General features: G+C 40.6%; 1 protein-coding gene across 10 annotated transcripts in view; it reads right to left on the bottom strand.

Moving 5' to 3' along the window:
- The window catches only part of KANSL3 (KAT8 regulatory NSL complex subunit 3), a 40,474-nt gene that overhangs the window by 16,525 nt on the left and 3,587 nt on the right, over positions 1 to 20,362 (bottom strand). For 6 of the 10 annotated variants that reach the window (XR_013441864.1, XR_013441862.1, XR_013441863.1 and 3 more), the window contains exons 3-11: positions 20,035 to 20,205; positions 10,786 to 10,876; positions 10,458 to 10,643; positions 3,703 to 3,834; positions 3,342 to 3,458; positions 2,990 to 3,091; positions 2,804 to 2,875; positions 1,596 to 1,670; positions 1,259 to 1,416 (exon numbers count right to left, since the gene is read on the bottom strand). Coding sequence is in view for 2 of the 10 variants with exons in the window: in XM_036073719.2 (XP_035929612.1) it covers positions 1,259 to 1,416; positions 1,596 to 1,670; positions 2,804 to 2,875; positions 2,990 to 3,091; positions 3,342 to 3,458; positions 3,703 to 3,834; positions 10,458 to 10,643; positions 10,786 to 10,876; positions 20,035 to 20,205 (1,104 nt within the window). In the remaining 8 variants the exon portion in view is untranslated. Of the gene's footprint in view, positions 1 to 1,258; positions 1,417 to 1,595; positions 1,671 to 2,803; positions 2,876 to 2,989; positions 3,092 to 3,341; positions 3,459 to 3,702; positions 3,835 to 10,457; positions 10,644 to 10,785; positions 10,891 to 17,016; positions 17,079 to 20,034; positions 20,274 to 20,362 lie in introns of all 10 variants that reach the window. The other 4 variants (XR_013441865.1, XR_013441866.1, XR_013441868.1 and 1 more) reach the window with 3 other exon arrangements.

A 20,362-nucleotide genomic window follows, 5' to 3' on the forward strand; every position in this document is an offset into this window, starting at 1 on the left:
TGCCACTCAACATACACACACATATCCACACACACACACGCTACCCTCCTATAGATAAGAATGTCTGAATAACCAACAAAGACAATGTATTTACAAGAAAATATTGCCTTGAGCACCAAAGGATTAGATTCTAGACCCACAAGAAACAGCGAAATGACAAAGACCAGAAGGACCTCTCTAAAACATCCCTCGGTAAGAAACTGACAAGACAGGTGGGAGCAGGTACTTGCTTTAAGCTCACTAGCTAAAGCACACAAATGAAATTAATCTCTAAAATTGAACATATAAAAAAAGGAAGCCCAACAAATGACACACCTCTTTTTCAGTACATTTTCATGAAAGCATTTTTAAAGGCCCTACAGGAAACCAGTCTTTAAGGGACCAGTGGCCATCTCAATGACCTAAGTGCCCCTTCCAAACTCCAGCTGTTTTTACTCCAAAATATATAAAAGAATGTTTAATACAAATAAAATCTACGTTCATGTACATCCTCGGTAAGGAACAAAATATAAAGAAATGCCTACCCCACCCCACTGAAAGTACCAAGACTGCATTCAGTCTCAAAGTATCTCCTTCCCACTGGGTAACTACTAATCACAAAGGGAAACAGAGTAACTTGACAGTGGAGAAACTGGGAAGATGCCACCTTCACCACGTGATCAAGGTTAACATCACCAGTGATAAGACACATCAACATCATGTATCCCTAGGAAGGATGCGCTAAGGGCTTATCATCTCTGGCATTCCTGCCAAAAATTCATATGCTCAACCTAATCACAAAAAATGTCAAAAACCTAAATTGAGGGACAGCCTACAAAATAACCGGCCAGAAGTCTTCAAAATGTCAAGGTCATGGAAGACTAAGGAATAGTATCAAACTCAAGGAGACTGAGGAGACAAGGCAACTAATAACAACATGTGATCCTGGATTGGATACCGGACAGGAAAAGGACATTAGTGAGCCAACTGACAATATCTGCATCTGTAGATTAGATAATAGCATCATAAAATACTTCCTCATTTTGGTAATTATACTCTGGTTATTTAAGATGTTAACATTTGGGAAATCTGAGTTAAGGGTATATAAGAATTTTTTGTACTATTTTTGCAACTTTTTATAAATCTGAATTAGTTTAAAATGTAAAATGGCTCCCCCCTTCACGGAAGCAGATTTAGTCTGTAGTTACATCAGCACCTCACAGGCATCTCTCCAACACTGCAACATGGCTCTCTCACAGCTCTGGGGGAAGCCACACACCTGAGATTATCGTCAGCTCCCCCAACCACCACCAAGCTGTTCTCAGCCCGAATCTTCTCCCGGAAATCTTCCATGGCTTCGGGATGACACTGCAAGGAATTCTGCCCAATGACAAAGAGGACTGGAGTCTTCATGTCCAAGAGGGGATCATCCACATCCTAAAACATGTACAGGTTTTATAATCAGCCAGTTCCTATTCACTGAGCACTGACCTGTCAAGTCCACTGAGGGGAGTCAGCTGGGCAACTGTAGCTGCTAAGTGCCGGTTTGGGTGATGCATGCACCCCCTTATTCTCACCAGCCAGTGACCCAGCAATCAGCTGCACCCCATGCTTACCCCTCTGGGACCATCCACGGTAAGTAAAGGAAACCCAAGGCAGACAACTGCAGTGACGTACTCCATCACTGACACCTGGAAATAATACAATAGTTTGTCTCAAGGTCAAATGACTTTACTGCAGCTACACCCTACCCAGAGTCGGGAGGTGGTCCAGATCTACCAGCCAGTCCCATCTCTTCCTCCCCAGTCCTAATCCCCAGGAGTACCAGCCATAGTGGCAGCAGTAAGATCACAAGACACAAGATCCCGGGACACAAGATGGAGCCCTGCGAGAACCGCAGCAGGGGGCTGAACCGCAGGATGGGAAGCTCAATGCTTCCATCCTATTAATTCCCTAGACTTGAGTCCTCCTATTCACTTTTTCCTCCACTAATAGCAAATGCAATCAGGAGGACACAAATGTTGCTCTTCTTCCTTAAGCGAAGAAAAATCTCTCCCTTTTGAATCTAATGGTTAGCTCCCAGACACTCCAAATTTGTTAGAGCAGCTGCTGACTGAATTCTCTCATTCCCAGGACCAGGGAGTGTGGGGAGACCACCTCCTTCCTCTAGTGGCCCTAGATGTCATACTTGACCAGACCACATGAAGCAGCAGGGACTCCATTTATTTGACCCACTTGAGAACTGAGGCTTTGGACAGGTCAGGGACACTTATACAAACTAATGTACGTACAAATGTATGTAAAATAATAAAAAAAAGAATTCCTTGATGTCTTAGAAAGGGACAGAATATAAACACAACATCAAATTCCAAAGCTACTAAAATTTATGCCTGCTTTTTTAAGGTGGGAGAATAGTACTTATGTTTGGGGGTGGGGGAGGAATTTTTTTCAGAGATACACGCTGAAATATATATATATATAACATAGATGATATTTGGGATTTTCTTCAAAATAACTGGAGGAGAGAGAAAGTGGACAGGGGTAAGATGAAAACAGTCTGGCCATGAGTTAATCACTGGTAAAGCTGGGTGAGAGGCCCATAGAATTTATTATAGGTCTGTTCGCCCTTTAAGTTTCTGTTTAAAATTTCCACAATAAAGTTAAAAAATAAAGTTAGTCTTCTACACCTTAAAATGCATATATGTATGGAGATCGTCTAGCACAGTGTCTAGAACATAAAAAAGGACTCAATGGTAGCAATCAGCAGTAAAAGCATCAGTATTCTATCCCAAGACAGCCTCCAAATGAGATGGGAATTACTTACGTGACAGGCCACCAGAGCTCCTGTATTCCAGCCAATCAAGATAATGGGTTTGTGGGGGAAATGGCTGTGAATCTTTGTGGGAAGAGAAAGAAGACAGTAAGACAGGAGGCCACAGCCGGGTGCAAAACAAGCCCAGCATGCTGTTTGTTTTCATGTTTCAATGACCTGAAACAAGGGCACTCTCACCTCCAGCACTTTGCTTCTCACTGCCCCAATCATATGCTCAAGACACTGCAGAACTCCTACCCCACTACCATTGTTCAGCAGATGGGTGGCTACGGGGATGACCTAAAGGAAAGAAAGTGGCAGCCATGCCAGCAGAGATTAAGTTTCAAATCTTCTCTCAATTCTGCTTAACCTACCCTAAATCCCTTCAACCTTGAAGAAGCACCATTCGAATTAAAAACAAAAAGAGTGGGAGTGGGGGATGCTCAACACTTAAGTCCATCTATTTTGACTCCCTCCCACATTCTGTGTGCTCAGTCTTCCAAGACTCTATTCCAACCCAGGAGACAGTTCCTCTTATTCCCACACATACCTTGCCTAAGCAGGAGAGCTGAGACTGCCAGAAGCGGTGGCGGCGTGAGGTGGGGAACACAGAGCTAGAAGGCCCAGAGGAGGCAATGAGAATGAGAGGAGAGCCGGGGAGCTTGCTCTAAGGAGAAAGAACCCCAACAGAGAACCAGTGAGGGTGAGGTGTTACTCCACAAAATCTCAAGTATCCCAATACCTTTCTTACCTCAACCAATGCCAATTTCCTTATGAAACTCTGCTAAGCACTATACACAACCAGTTATTAATGAAAAGTTAAGTCATTTATTATCTTCTTGCTAAGGTTCTGAGACTGGATTCTAAAAATTTTGTGGGTCATAGTTAAGTCTTGAGCTGCTCTGACTTACTGGTTTGTTATGAGAAAGTACCCCCACAGCAGGATCCCAGGGCCTCTTCAGCAGGAGGGACAAGGCCTCAGCTCCTGCAGCCCCAGTCTTCGTGTTAGATGACACAAGCATCCGGTCAATCAAAGTAGGGATCTAGAAGTAAAAGCAAAAATGTTTCCAGTGCGAAGCAGGAGACCTGCCCACTAGCAGGAATCAGGTGGGAAATAAGAGAGTGATTAAGCAAATTATCCACAAAACTAGATATTAAAGGTTAATTTAAAATACTTCAAAGAATTTGTAATAAGGAAATTACTTTGCTAAAATGTTAAAGAAAAAATAGAAAACATAAAAAATTACCTCTACTCAGAAAAAATGCTATTAGAAAATATGTCAAAATATTAATAGTTATCTTTATGGAGTTATGGACAGCTTTTTCCTTTTTATTTTTTATTTATTTTTTAAGATTTTATTTATTTATGACAGAGAGAGACACAGCAAGAGAGGGAACAGCAGGCTTCCCGCCAAGCAGGGAGCCCAACAAGGGGCTCGATCCCAGGGCCCTGGGATCATGACCTGAACCGAAGGCAGACGCTTAACGACTGAGCCACCAGGCACCCCCAGTTTTTTCCATTTTAGATTTCTGTATTTTCTAAACTTCCTCCATGAACATCAGTTGACTTTATAAATTAAAAAAAAAAAAAAATCTGCATTTTCTTCTAGAGTATTGCCTTCAAGCTTTGGCATGTTAAAGAAATCGTTACCGTGCCCAAAATAATATATCCTATGTATTGTGTATATTGTGACTTACACCATATCCTATTTTTCACTATTCACCAGAAAATGTGACCTCACAGATGTGTAAGTATAGGTTTCTGACATGCTGATGCTTACACTGAGAATAAATATCTCTGTGAAAAAAAAAAAAGAAAGAAACATCGCTGTGAATTCCACATTACGCACAAAAGGTCAAAGTGACGTAGGGGAAAGGAAAGATTTTGAATGTTAAAGGTAGTCTTCAGAAAAAACAAAAACAGGGCACCTGGGTGGCTCAGTTGGTTAAGCATTTGCCTTCAGCTCAAGTCGTGATCCCAGGATCCTGGGATCAAGTCCCACATCGGGCTCCCTGCTCAGTGGGGAGTCTGCTTCTCCCTCTACCCCGCCCCCCTGTTTGTGATTTCTTTCTCTCTCTCTCTCTCTCTCTCTCTCTGTCTTTAAAACAAAACCATTCTGAAAAACCAGAGAATGAAAAGTACTATGGTGATGCAGGTTGTAAAAAGTCAGCCCATAGCTGACACCATACCCAACAGTGAAAAGCTAAGAGCTTTCACTCTAAGATCAGGAACAAGATAAGGATGCCCACTCTTACCACTTCTATTCAACATTGTATTACTATTAGTCCTAGCTAGAGCAATTAGACAAGAAAAATAAAAGGAATCCAAATTAAAAAGGAAGAAGTAAAACTAACACTATTTGCAGATGACATATTCTATATAGAAAACCCTAAAGACCACCAAAAAGCTGTTAGAACTAATAAACAAGGGGTGCCCGGGTAGCTCAGATGGTTGAGCGTCTGCCTTTGGCTCAGGTCATGATCTCAGGGTCCTGGGATCGAGCCCCACGTCAGGCTCCTGGCTCAGTGGAGAGTCTGTTTCTCCCTCTCCCTCTGCCTCTCCCCCTGGTCATGCTCTCTCTGCATCTTTCTGTCTCAAATGAATAAATAAAATATTTTAAAAATAATAAAAAAATAAAATAAAATAAAATGTCCAAACTACCCAAAGCAATCTGCAGACTCAATGCAATAGCTATCAAAATTTCAATAGCATTTTTCACAGAAATAGAACAACCTAAAATTTGTATGGAACCACAAAAAACCCCGAATATCTAAAGCAATCACGAGGAAGAACAAAACTGGAGGCATCACGATGCTCCCTGATTTCAAGCTATATTACCAACCTAAGGTAATCAAAAGAGTATGACTGGGGCATAAAAACAGACACATAGATCAATAGAACAGAACAGAAAGCCCAGAAATAAAATCACAAATATATGGCATCGATGGTTAATTAACTTACAATAGAGGAGCCAAGAATATACAATGGGGAAATAAATGGTATTGGGAAAACTAAACAGCCACATGCAAAAGAATGAAACTGGACCACTACTTCATACCATACACAAAAATTAACTCAAAATGGGGTGCGTGGGTGGCTCAGATGGTTAAGCATCTGTCTTCGGCTCAGGTCATGATCTCTAGGTCCTGGGATGGAGCCCCACGGGCTCCCAGCTCAGCGGGGAGTCTGCTTCTCTCTCTGCCTCTCCCCCTGCTTGTGCGCTCTCTTGTCTCTCTCTCTCAAATGAATAAAATCTTAAAAAAAAAATTAACTCAAAATGGATCAAAAATGTCAACATAAGACCTGAAACCATAAAATTCCTGTAAAACACAGGCATTGGGGCGCCTGGGTGGCTCAGTTGTTAAGCATCTGCCTTCGGCTCAGGTCATGATCCCAGGGTCCTGGGATCGAGCCCAGCATCGGGCTCCCTGCTCCACGGGAAGCCTGCTTCTCCCTCTCCCACTCCCCCTGCTTGTGTTCCCTCTCTCGCTGTGTCTCTGTCAAATAAATAAATAAAATCTTTTAAAAAAAGAAAACACAGGCATTAAGCTCCTTGACATCTGTCTTGGTGATAAGTTTTTGAATCTGACACCAAAAGCAAAGGCAATAAAAGCAAAAGTAAACTATTGGGACTACATCAAACTAAAAAGCTTCTGCACAGCAAAGGAAACCATAACAAAATGAAAAAGCAACCTACTGAACAGAAGATATCTACAAATGATATATCCAATCAGGGGTTAATATCTAAAATATATGAAGAACTCTTACAATTCAATAGCAAAAAACAATCCAATTAAAGTGTAGAAGATCTGGGGGCGCCTGGGTGGCTCAGTCGTTAAGCGTCTGCCTTTGGCTCAGGTCATGATCCCAGGGTCCTGGGATCAAGACCCACACTGGGCTCCCTGCTCAGCGGGAAGCCTGCTTCTCCCTCTCCCCCTGCTTGTGTTCCCTCTCTGTTTCTCTGTCAAATAAATAAATAAAATTAAAAAAAAAAAGTTGCTAAGAGTAGACCTTAAAAGTTCTCATCACAAGAAAAAAAATTTTATAACTATGCACAGTGACACATATTAGCTAGACTTACTGTGGTGATCATTTTGCAATATATACAAATATCAAGTCATGTTGTACAGCTGAAACTAATAAAATGCTGTATGTCACAAAGTTCAAAGACAACACAAGAAAGTAAGCTGCACCAGGCAATGACAAGTATGGACAGTATTACTAATTTAAAAAAATCAAGACTAAAACGATTTCTGCCTGAGAAATTAGGGCGAATATATCACGAGACCGTCTCAGTTTAATTCAGGAAACAAATGTTGATGCCACAGCTGCAGTTACGAGGCACCAGGCTTGTACTGCAAAAGAACTTAATCTACTAGGGGTAAGGAAGACAAACACACAAATAACAAAAGAGGCTATTTATAACTGCCAGAAAAAGAGAAACCCCACACTGCTGATTCAAACCATCCGACAGAGGAGGAGGAAGTCGAGGCAATTTTCATCTGAAGATGCAGCATGTGAAGTGAGATGTGTTCTGCAGAATTCCAACAGAACGTGGGAAAAATGCTTTCCAATCAGTGACACCAGACAGAAGCAAGACTTTGTAGGGCTTATTCTAGATAGAGATGGCCTGAAGTCAGGGATTCGAGTATGGAAGTAGGGAGGACATAAGGACAGTAACAAAGGCAAAGGATCTTCACTACAAACTGGCCACTTTTTTTGTAACTTATTTGGTAACTACAAGCCACTCAACACCTTGAGGCAGAGGATCTAATCCAAATTAGACTTTAAAAGCTTTTATCTGGCAACAGAGTACAACTCTGAAACAATAAAGCCTTGACACTCACCTTCTGTCAATACAGACTACTTAGAAATAATTAATCAGTAACCTCTGCTTGGAGCTAGGCAGACCAAGTCTAGCTGGTCTTTCCAACACTGCATCATTCTCAACAGAAAATTAAGAGACTAGGGTGTATACCTTCTCTGCTCTCTTCACAATGGCTCTCTTCACTAATGCTGAAAGTTAGCTGGGCAAAGAGCATGATCCCATTCACCTGCATTTCCATCCAACAGGTACATTAAAAGAAGGTAAAAGACCTTTACTTTAAAGACTGTAAGACATTAAAGAAAGAAATTGAAAATGACACAAAGAAATGGATATTCCAGGGGCGCCTGGGTGGCTCAGTTGTTAGGTGTCTGCCTTCGGCTTGGGTCATGACACCACGGTCTGGTCCTGGGATCGAGCTCCGCATCAGGCTACCTGCTCAGCGGGAGGCCTGCTTGTCCCTTTCCCACTCCCCCTGCTTGTGTTCCCGCTCTTGCTGTCTCTCTCTCTGTCAAATAAATAAATAAAATCTTAAAAAAAAAAAAAAAGAAAAGAAACGGATATTCCATGCTTATGGATTAGAAAAATTAAAATTGTTAAAATGTCCATACTACCAAAAGCAATCTACAGATTCAATGCAAACCCTATCAAAATTACAATACCAATTTTCAGAGAACTAAAACAAATAATCTTAAAATTTGTATGGAACCACAAAAGACCCCAAATAGCCAAAGCAATCTTGAGAAAGAACAACAAAGCTGGAGGTATCACAATCCCAAACTTACTACAGTATATCCCAGATATACTACAAAGCTACAGTAATCCAAACAGTATGGCACTAACACAAAAAGAGACACACTGATCAATGGAACAGAATAGAGAATCCAGAAATAAACCCACACTTATATGGTCAATTAATCTATGACAGAGGAGGCAAGAATATTCAATGGGGAAAAGACAGTCTCTTTAATAAATGGTGTTGGGAAAATTGGACAGCTACATGCAAAAGAATGAAACTGGACCACTTTCTTATACCATACACAAAAATAAACTCAAAATGGATTAAAGACCTATGTGTGAGATCTGAAACCAGAAAACTCCTAAAAGGAAACAGAGGCAGTAACCTCCTGGACATTGGCCTCAGGCAACATATTTATGGATCTGTCCCCTCGGGCAAGGGAAACAAAAGCAAAAATAAACTATTGGGACTACACCAAAATAAAAAGCTTTTGCACAGCAAAGGAAACCATGAACCTCCTGAATGGGAGAAGATATTTGCAAATGATATATCTGATAAGAAGTTAATATCCAAAATATATAAAGAACTTATGCCACTCAACACCAAAAAAATAATAATCCAATTAAAAATTGGGCAGAGGACCTGAATAGACACTTTTCCAAAGAGGGCATACAGATGGTCAACAGACACATGAAAAAAGGCTCAACATCACTAACCATCAGGGAAATGCAAATCAAAACCACAAGGAGTTACCACCTTATACCAGTGAGAATGGCTAAAATCAAAAAGACAAGAAATAACAAGTGCCGGAGAGGATACGGAGATAAGGGAACCCTTGTGCGCTCTTGGTGGGAATGTAATGCAACCACTGGGAAAACAGTATGGAGGTTCCTCAAAAAATTAAAATAGATTACCATATGATCCAGTAATTCACTACTGGGCATTTATCCAAAAAAAAAAAAAGAAAAAGAAAACACTAATTTGAAAAGATATATGCACCCTATGTTCATTGCAGCATTATTTATAATAACCAAGATATGGAAGTAACCAAGTGTCCCTCCATAGATGAATGGATAAAGATGATGTGGTATATATACACAACAGAATATTACTCAGCCATAAAAAAGAATGAGATCCCACCATTTGCAACAAAATAGATGGACCTAGAGGATATTATGCTAAGTGAATAAAGTCAGAGAAAGACAAATACCGTATGATTTCACTTATATGTGGAATCTAAAAAATAAAACAAATGAACAAATTAAAAAACAGAAATAGATTCTTATTAATTCAGAGAACAAACTGCTGGTTGCCAGAGGAAAGAGGGTTAGGGGGATGGGTGAAATAAGTAAAGGGGATTAAGAGATATAAACTTCTAATTATAAAATAAATAAGTCACAGAGATGAAAAGCACAGCATAGGGAATAGTCAATAATATTACAATAACATTCTATGGTGACAGATGGTGACTACACTTATTGTGGTGAGCACTAAGTAATGTATAGAATTATCAAATCACTATGTTGTATACCTGAAAGTAATATAACACTGTATCTCGACTATACTCAAAAATTAAAAATAAATTCAAAAAAGTTTGAGAGAGAAACAACCAAAGTATTCATTGTGAACCTGACAGTCTAAGAGAACAAGAGTCTGTCAGTATAGGAACCACTGCTGAGAGCATAGTCTAGAATGGACAGCACTCTGGAAACCTCCCTACTCCGCAGCCCCGCACTCCGAACACCCAAGTCTGCTTCTTGCCTCCTCAACACACCCTCTGGTAAACCCTTCGTCTCCCCCATGATAATTTAATTCTTTTCTCACCTCAACCTCAGAGGTGACTCAAACCACAAGCTGCAGGGCTGGAGAGGCTAAATGGTTTTCAGGCCTCACACTTCATCCTGGAGACAGTAGGGCTAAAGACGTTTATACCAGACAAAACGTGAAATGATACCATGTCTCCTATTTTTAATAGCAAACCTGCTCGCTTCAGTCATGTCCTCCAGGCTGACCAGGCAGTGACCTTGCCCAACCCCACTTCCTGAACCCACAGCAGAGGCTGGCCAGCCCAGGACAGGGCAGACGCCAGTCATAGCCTTACCTTCCCTTTCAGTGTCTGCAAAGCATCCAGGTAGGCGGCCAGCATGGGCAGACTCAAGGTCTCCACCAGGGTGGTGTGCAGCCACTGGATCAGCTTGGTGTCCCAGCTCACACTTGCCAGAGCCTGCCGCACTCTCCTCGCACACTTGTCCACAGCAACACGGCGCAGCACTGGCTCATTGCAAGCCTAGAAGATGCAGGTGAAGTGGTAACACATGAGGGCCACCTTGTTAACAACTGGGGCAGGCGGGAGAGGGACTGACAAGTTAGTCAGCCAGTAAGGCTGAACTAGGAAGAGAACACCAATGGGCCAATTTCTAGAGTCTTACCCCTTCATTGGCCAAGCGGGCAAGCCGGTCAGACTGCAGGGCTTTGAGGATCTTGTTAAATAGCTTGTTCTGGGCCATTGTCCAGCCAGTCCTATAAGAGAAACTCTGAGGAATTAAAGTCAAACGCTGGGGACACTCCTCATGCACGTACACTGTACAAAGATTATGCCATGTTTTTTGTCAGCACTATGAAATAATATAACTGAAAGCAGCTTAAAGACCACGGAGCTAAAGCACAAGACCTAGATTCTAGTCCTAATCCTGCCCATAAGTCACCTCAGCATACATTTGTATTAATATATACACTACAAGTCAAAACCAGTTATGAATGAAGTTTTTTTTCAGTGCTAGCAAAGCTAATTATTTATCTAGAGGCTAAAATAACCCATTAATAAGTAAAAGCATGGCACCATTGCACAGATGTATTTGAATTTCACATGTTTAATATTTCACACAAAAAGACAGGATGAACAAGTATTTCAGTATACTAAAACCTCAGACTAAGATAAGAGACCTATTTAAATTACCTTTAGGAACATAACAAATGAAGCCTTGCCCTAATAGTGCACCCCACACTATCTCTCTCCCTTTTCCATGTATATTTTTTATATTTTTCTGTATACTACACAATTAGCAAGTTTACTTTTGAATGGTCTGTTCCATATAAGTTAACACTATACCACCCCCGCATGACACTGGTATACACACTTCTACTCTGATTAAGGAAGGCTTAGTGTGTCCTCCAACTCAGCAGTAAACTCCTGCAATTAGAAACTAGTCCTACTGCTGTTGTTCCCACCTCATCACACCCAGCACAGTGGCGAGGAGCTTATTTAAGTCCCCCCTCAGCCCACTCCTGGCAATCTTAATGACTCTGATACTCGAACTCTGGCCAGTAACCTTCCTAAAGAGACTTAAGAGAAAGGTAACAGAAGATGCCCAATTAATATTTATCAACTCTCCCTGCAACACACACACAAAAAAACTGGTAATTAAGTTACCTTTAAAAAAACAATTTAAGTGGATGCCAGACTCAAATGAGAACCTGGAATGAGATCATAGTAGTATTTCAATCAGTAGGGTTAAAGTAAATAGGGCTGAGACAACCACTAGCCAATTGGAAAAAGAAAATCTGGACCCCTACACATCACTCTTTACACCAAAATAAATTCTAAGTAGAAAAGTTAAATATTAAAAAAATAAAGTTACTAAATAGGAAAAAGTGGTGGGTGTGTGTGTATAATGTATGAATAAGACCTTTCTAAATATGACCTAAGACTTAGAATCCATAAAAGAAAGATAAATATTAACGATATAAAGATAAATAAAAACTTCAAACTTCTGTAAAGGAAAAAACTAAACTATCATAAACAAAGTCAAAACACAATGGAAAAGTAACTGTCATTTCATCAAAATAGAAAAAACCTCCAGAAAATTAGTGACAAAATGATAAAATACTCAAAACAAAAACAATGGGCAAAGAACACAAAAAGGCAGTTCACACAAAAAAAGTAGTCAACTCCCTCCAAAATCACACATACAAAGGAAAATCATAAAATATTACTTTTCACCCATCAAATGGGTGAAAATTAAGAAATTTAGTAATACTCTATGTTGTAAGAGTGTAAGAAAATAGGTCCCTCCATACTTTGCTGATGGAAATATAAATTCGTACAACCTTTTGGAAAGTCAATGTGGAAAATCAATTATGGAGGAAAAAAAATCAATCAAAAATCCTAAGTCAAATCATGTCACTCTGCTCAAAGGCCTTTAGTGGCCCCATTTCAATCAGTTAAAACCAACCACCTCCTTGCAGTAGGCTATCTGGACCCCACTGCCTCCAACCTCATCATCCATCACTGCCCTGACTTACTGGGCTTCACCACACTGCACCATCCCACCTGACACACACACCCTCCATGCTCCCACATCACAGACTGGGCCCTGGTCATCTATTCCTTCTACCTCAAACAACGGCTCCCTCTCCAATCTCCTCCAGGTCATTGCTCAAATGTTACCTTCTACTGAGGCTTCCCCTGACTCACCCTTATTTAAAACTACCAATACCCAGATTCCCTACCCCCCTTCCAGCCATATCACCACCTCATGCTCTACCCATTTTACTTCTGTTTAGTGTGTCTCCCTCTGCTAGAATGTAAAGGGCAACATGGCAGGGATTTTTGTTGGTTTTGTTTAAGTGTTATATCCCCAGCATGTAAAACAGTGTCTGACACACAAGAGTCACTTGAACATCTGCTGAATAAATAAATGGATGAACTGTATGCATACTACATTCCAAGTCCTGTAAATAGCTGAGTGCAGACACCAACCCCTACACTCCCTACCACACTAAGCACTGAGCAGGAGAGGAACACTACATGATTCAGGCTCAACTGTAAACTGAGTGGGTGGGCATACCTGGGTGGGCAAACCGAGGGAAGCTGCTTGAAACAGCTTCAACAATCTCAATTTCTCTTACTTTTTAACAGACTAGTATCTTTTCCATCATATACCACCAGCAAGATACCCTATTTTCTACAGGTCATCTAAGAATACTAGTAACAAGGCCCAATAAATATGCAGATGGAGGACAAATTATCCTTTGTTATTCATTTTCTACAACGATCCTACTGCCCTTAGAGTAAATACCCTCTAGAAAGGGAGAAAATAACGGGCCTTCATTTCCTCTGTAAAATAAAATCTCCACCTACATCTCCAGTTTTACGACTGACTACAGTTACACACACACACACACACACACACACACAGTCCAAGAGGACACTAACTAGGAGCAAGGACTCTGACCAGCTCTGCAATAAAGAGCTGGCTGTGTGTCCTCAGGCTCCTTGACTATAAAATAGATGTGGACCTCTTGGTCTCCAAGGTTGCTTCTAGCAACCAAAATCTCAGCTATGCTGACTGACGGAAGCACAACAGTAAGAGAACAGCTGAGTCCACGATGGAGAATTCAGAAGCACCCTCTATCTTCAGTAGCTATTCTTGCTACAGCTGAATCCCTTAACCTCCCAAGCCTCCCACCCTTCATAACCCCCTTATGGGGTACTAAAAGCAGTCTTGGGTTTTGTGGAATTGTCCTTTCTTATTTTCCCCTAGTTCTCTTGGCTTAATTCCTGCTACTTCATTAGGATCCAGTCAGTTTTTGTTGCGGTTTGATATTTCAGAGATTTTTGACTTGGGAGGTGGGGAGAGGCTCCAACTCAACACTCGAACTCAGGATATCTCGGGATCAGGAAGGCTTGTGGGAAAGCAGCTCCAGCCCATTGGTTCACGATCTCATTTTCCTCCACATTATTTAAATGCACAGCACATTCACATGAGTAGTCGCTTTCTCATGTATAGCAATTCTCAGGTGGACTTGGAAATACAGTATTTCCATATCAACACACCTCTTTGTTTTTAATGGCTGGTTCCACCCTACTGGTGGGCATTTAGGTTGTGCCTCTTTTATTGCTCTTATAAACGGTTGCAGTGACCACCCTTCCTTTCCCCACCAATACACACTACACACATCTGTCTACATCTTTATATAAGCATGCAAGTATCTCTGTAAGATAAATTTCAAGTGGAAATGAAAGATCAAAGGCTATCTGTGTCAAAATTTTCAAATTTCCAGTTGTGTGAAAATAATATGTATAAAAAAACTGCAGGACTTCAAAAGTGGTATTATACTGTAGCTTCACCCCAGGCAACATTGCTCACTTTTAATCAAACAGGATAAGCAGCGAATACAATTCCTTCATGTTCAACAATCTCTTGTGCTTTCTCAAAGTCTATCGATCATGTTGCAAACTTTAATTCCAAGGACAGAGAATGAGGTATAATTTATTTACAAGGCACCAACAGCAGTTCCAAAATTATCCTGTTCTTTATTATATAACAGGATGTTTTCTCTATTTGTTTTTCTTACTCTATATTTATTCTGAAACCCAAAATGATGGAAGCAAGAAAAATGACGTGAACAAAATGGGAGGGGGCTAGAAAGCTACTTAGAAATTACTACCATACACCAACGACAGTTGAGATTAAATTGAAAAACGACAATGTTGAGAGTCTAAAATCCCAGAAAAAGTTCTTAGGATTGTTGCTGGATATATAACAAAGTGATTCCAAGAACTGAAACGTGTTCTCTATATTTTGTCAGCTTCTTGGGAGGCTGGAAAATTAAGTGGGCAGGAAAAAAAAAATGATCTAACCCAAGATTAAGATAAAGAGCATGCAAAAGATATAATTAAGGAAAAATTTAAAAACAGGAGACAGAATTTTAAATACAAGTCTAAACAGTCAAATAGCTGATGGGAACTGTGGTAAGTCAATGTGCTCCCCCCACCTAAACCAATTCAATTTTCATGAGTGCAAAAGTGCCTTTTCGGGCGCCTGGGTGGCTCAGTTGGTTGAGCGACTGCCTTCGGCTCAGGTCATGATCCTGGAGTCCCGGGATCGAGTCCCGCATCGGGCTCCCTGCTCAGCAGGGAGTCTGCTTCTCCCTCTGACCCTCCCCCCTCTCATGTGCTCTCTCTCTCTCTCAAATAAATAAATAAAATCTTAAAAAAAAAAAAAAAAAAAGGTGCCTTTTCTTCATTTTTTAGATGAGATCAGATAATCTCGTATTCCCCATGCTTTGATAGAACCTGACTGATGTCTGACCTCTGGCTCATCTTATCCAAAGCAGCCAAAGTCACATTGGTCCCAGAAAAGCCTGATGTTTTCAAAGGTAATATTCTTTTTCTGATACTGTTTTAAGGGAGACTAATTCAATATTAAAATGTCTAAAGGATTTTTTTTTTAACCAGAAGTCAAACAGGGAGAGACAAAGAACATCAGAGGGACTGAATAGGCCACACTTAATTTTTTCCAGATTATAAAAATTCTTTGCTTAAACACTAAGAGAAAGGAAGAAAGGAAGAGGAAAGAGAAGGAGAGGGAGGGAGGGGGGAGAGGGAATAATAACTCAAAGATCTTGGACTCAAAATTTCAAATATCCAACCTAAGATTAATACACAGACAGGTACATACAATATTGAGAGATATAATTAGAGCAAATTTTTAAATGGAGAAAAATTTTCCTTTGGCAAAATTCAGAAGTTCTGAATTTTAAGATAAGACAAGCTGCTTAAGGATACTAGATTCTTTTACTGAAATGTTGGAAATGTCCTAACATCCATTTGACCATGCTGAGAAATATCATGTGCCAGGAGTATTTTGTTAAATCTCTTTCAAAAGCTGTGTATCTAATTAAACTTGGCATTTGATAAAACATCTGGGGGAAAAAAAAAGCCGGTCCAACTTCCTCAGGACGACAGTGCTATATACAGCAAATGTAAATCATTTCCAAAGGCTCTACAAGCCACATGACTTTGACATGCAGACATAAGAGCATGATCTAGACCAGAAGTCAGCAAACTTATTCTTTAATAAACTGTATAGTAAATATTTCAGTTTGTGGGCCACATGGCCTGGGTCACAAGGATTCAACTCTGTGGGGATGGTGCAAAAGAAGACAAGGACAATACCTAAATAACATGCATGGCTGTGTTCCAATGAAACTATATTTACGGACACTGAAATCTGATTTCATGTGTCTTTTGACTTTTTCAACCACTTAAAAATGTAAAAACCATTCTTAGCTCATGGGCCAAACAAAAATAAGCAATGGGTGAAATCTGGCACATGGGCCATAGTTTGCCAACCCCTGATCTAGGCAATTAAATCAGGCAGAGAGGGATATTTAAATTGTTCCACAAAATATCAGGCATTACTAGAGAAAGTCAGAGTTGGTTGGGGGTAGGAGGGGGCCTTCATTATCTATACAAAGAAAGCTATCTAAAGGCAGTTTCTACTGAAATAATTCAAGAGGGGGAAATAGGGCTCCAACAAAGAAAATTAAGTTTCTGACTCTACTGATAGATCAGCAAGCTCTGACGAAAAACAGATTTCTAGGGCACTGTCCTATAGACCATGAGTTCTTGATGTGGGAAACTGTAATTTTACAGGATTTTATACAGGAAGAAAAGAAGCAGCAATTTAACAATCAAGTCAAGGGAAAGAATGGCAACAAGATGATTATAATCAGAGCACAAGGAACTAACTGCAAGCTCTACATAGGCTACACATCCAGAATTCGGGGACAAGGTCATAAAATGGTGACCTCTGAAATTGAAGCCAGTAAGTATCATCAAATAATGAAATTAGCTGTGTGCAAAAGTGACCTACCTGAAGAGATGGTTTGTAAGCCTGTTGCTAATGAGAGGACTCCTCCAAAATCTCATCAGACACTAAAAAACAAATAATCTGAGATAAACTGAGCGCTAATTAATCATATCAATCTGTGGCAATGTCATAACAGAAGGATGGAGGTCCACATGGAGAAAGACAAGCCAAAGATAAGATTCTGTCAGTGTTTCTCTGCAGGACAGGGCAGGTGATGGTGTGCCCTGGCCTACTCTGTGGGCCCATCTTGCTTTCAGGAAAGATGGGTGCCTCCAGCCACCTTGTTGAAGGAGGGGGCCTCCAGGACAGACTGTCCACTCACCACCCACTTCTGGAACGGAATAGCTTCCCAAACTCTCCTACTGAGAACTGATGCTCTGGCCACCCCAGTGTCTCATCTGCCTTACAGGTTATTTCTCTTCTTATAAATTAAGAATCAGATATTCATATGCATTAAGTCTCTGATGACTTTGGTAAGTATGAAGAGTCCCTAAAAACCCCTGATCATGACCATGGGTGAACAGATAAAAAGAACTTCATGTAGTTCTCCCACGCAGTTTCGGAAATTGAAAACCGAGGACAAGGCAACTGGTAACACCACAAAGGGACACATAACGGTGTAAGGCTGCCTTGTTCAGCCACCACTAACTGGTCTCTCTTTTTGAGAGGTTTGCCCTTAAAGAAAGGGCACATAGCCAAGAACACTGAGCTCTGGAGTCAGACGGCTTGCTTTGAACAAATTCCTGCTCCATCACTTCCTAAACTAAGGTTTCTTAAACTCCCCGAGCTTAGTTTCTTCATCTTATAAAATAGAGACGAAAAAGGGATATAGCTCAGAGAATTATTGTGAGGATTAAAAGAAATAATGCATATGAAGCACGTGGCACAGTGCCTGGCACCTAGAAAGCTCTCAACAAATGGTAGTTCTTTTTGGTACTACCATTGTCACCATTTTTTTTATTATTATTAACCGCAACAATGGCAAAACAATGCAGTTTTGCTGCATTCATTGACTCCAGGAATACTCTAGTAGCTGATCTTCACTCACAGCAGAAGTTTCCCTCTTTAGCTGAAGCTCTGGAGAGCATTTTCCCTTCTTAGGGCACAAGAGTAATTCCAACTCAACACCCCAAACAACTTACTTCTTCACAAGCTCTTCACCCAGGTGGAGAACTGCTCCTCCTCCCATAGCTACTACCCTCCTCACACAAGCATACCTGCTCAATCTCATTCCCTGCTTCTGACCAGACTCAGAAACCGTGCCAATTGCCTCAAACCTTCCTACCCTTCTTCCTATCTAATTACCTCTTCCATTATTATAAAACAAGAGCTCTCCAACATTATGGCAAGTTTACCACCTACATACTCTTGATGTGAAGATTTTAACATTCCCTTACACACAGCAGATAGAGATAGAGCCATCAAGGAAATGCAAATTAAATCCACAATGAGATGTCACTTTGCATCCACTAGAATGGTAATAATAAAAAAAGAGGCAGACAATAACAAGTGTGGGCAAAGATGTGGGAAAACTGGAACTCTCATACACTGCTGGTGGGAATGTAGAATGGCGAAGCCCCTTTAGAAAATAGTCGGAAATTCCTCAAAAGTTAAACAGAGTTACCATATGACCCAGCAATTCCATTCCTAGGTATATATGCAAGAGAACTGAAAACACATGTCCACAAAAAAAAGCACATGAATGTTCACAGCAACATTATCCAAAACAGTCAAATAGTGTTAGCAACCCAAATATCCATCAATGGATGAATGGATAAACAAAATGTGATATACCCACACAATGGAATTTTAGCAATAAAAGGGAATGAAGTACTGACTCATGCTACAACATGAATGAACCTTGAAAACATTATGCTAAGTGAAATAAGGCAGATACAAAAGGACACATATTTTATGATTCCATTTATATGAAATGTCCAGAATACGCAAATTTAGAGAGAAAGACAGTAGACTGGTGGTTGCCAGGGGATGAAGGGATTGGGAGGAAATGGGAAGTGACTGTTAAAGGGTACAGAGTGTCTTTTGTGGATGACAAAAATGTTCATCGAATTGACTGTGGTTGTGCATATACTAAAAACCACTGATTGTGTACACATTAAACAGGTGAATTGTATGGTATGTAAATTTATCTTCATAAAGTTGTTTGCAGTAAGTAAAAGATAAATAAATGTATGTTAAAGGAACAATGACAAATGGGCCAGAGAGGAATGGAGTCCCCTGGGTCAGCAGGAAGGGACCAAAATCAGCCAACAAACTCATGAAAACTCCCTCAAAACCATAGACTGTAAATCTATTTTTAAAAGCCACTCAAATCAAACATCTGTTAGCTTTTCAAGTGACTCCAAAACATTTTCATTACTCTAGTTATGGACCATATAAATACAGTATCTTACAAATGTACTCTTATTTAATGGCTTGTTTGTAGTCTGAGTAACTCCGACAGCATAGCCTACACTATAAGATACAGAACTAGTCATACCTATCATATTCAATTCATTTACTTATTCAATAAGCATTTATTATATGCCTACTATGTGCCAGGCAGTGTCCTAGGGTCAGGGATGCAAAGAGGGTTGAGACACAAGTCCTCCTCTCAAGCACCTCACTGCATCCTGAGCTGAGAGTCATAACACAGAGTTAAGAAAACATTCTGACTGGACGCCTGGGTGGCTCAGTTGGTTAAGCGACTGCCTTCGGCTCAGGTCATGATCCCGGAGTCCCGGGATCGAGTCCCACATCGGGCTCCCTGCTCGGCGGGGGGTCTGCTTCTCCCTCTGACTCTCTTCCCTCTCTTGCTATCTGTCTCCCATTCTCTCTCTCTCAAATAAATAAATAAAATCTTTAAAAAAAAAAAAAAGAAAAGAAAACATTCTGACTCGTGTGGCTACAAATGAAATAAACTCCTAGTAGATGTGTTTCAATGAAGATGATGATACAAAATACTGACAATGCGATGACCATTACCCCTGCAGTGACCAGTCCTCCTGAGCAGCGGCCTACCTGTTGACATGCTCCTCCCAGTCCTCTGGTGGAGGAGGGGCATCTGCATCGGTCCTAGCGAAGATGACATGCCGTTCACACTCATTCATCACGCTGCGTGCCTTCTGATTGTCATAGAGCGGCACAGGAGTTGATGTGACTGTCTCCACATCTATTGGGACGTCTGATTCACTGTAAACAGGTGAGGAAATAGGACCAGGCCACACGTACTTCACACAACACAGGTGTTTAACGATCATCTGGTTGCCAAAAAATGACTCTTTAATATAATCAGCTTGAAAGTATGCATAAGCACATTATACCCACAAGAAAATTATGATCCAAAGTC

This window comes from Halichoerus grypus, chromosome 10 (genome assembly GCF_964656455.1).
Source record: "Halichoerus grypus chromosome 10, mHalGry1.hap1.1, whole genome shotgun sequence".
NCBI lineage: Eukaryota > Metazoa > Chordata > Mammalia > Carnivora > Phocidae > Halichoerus > Halichoerus grypus.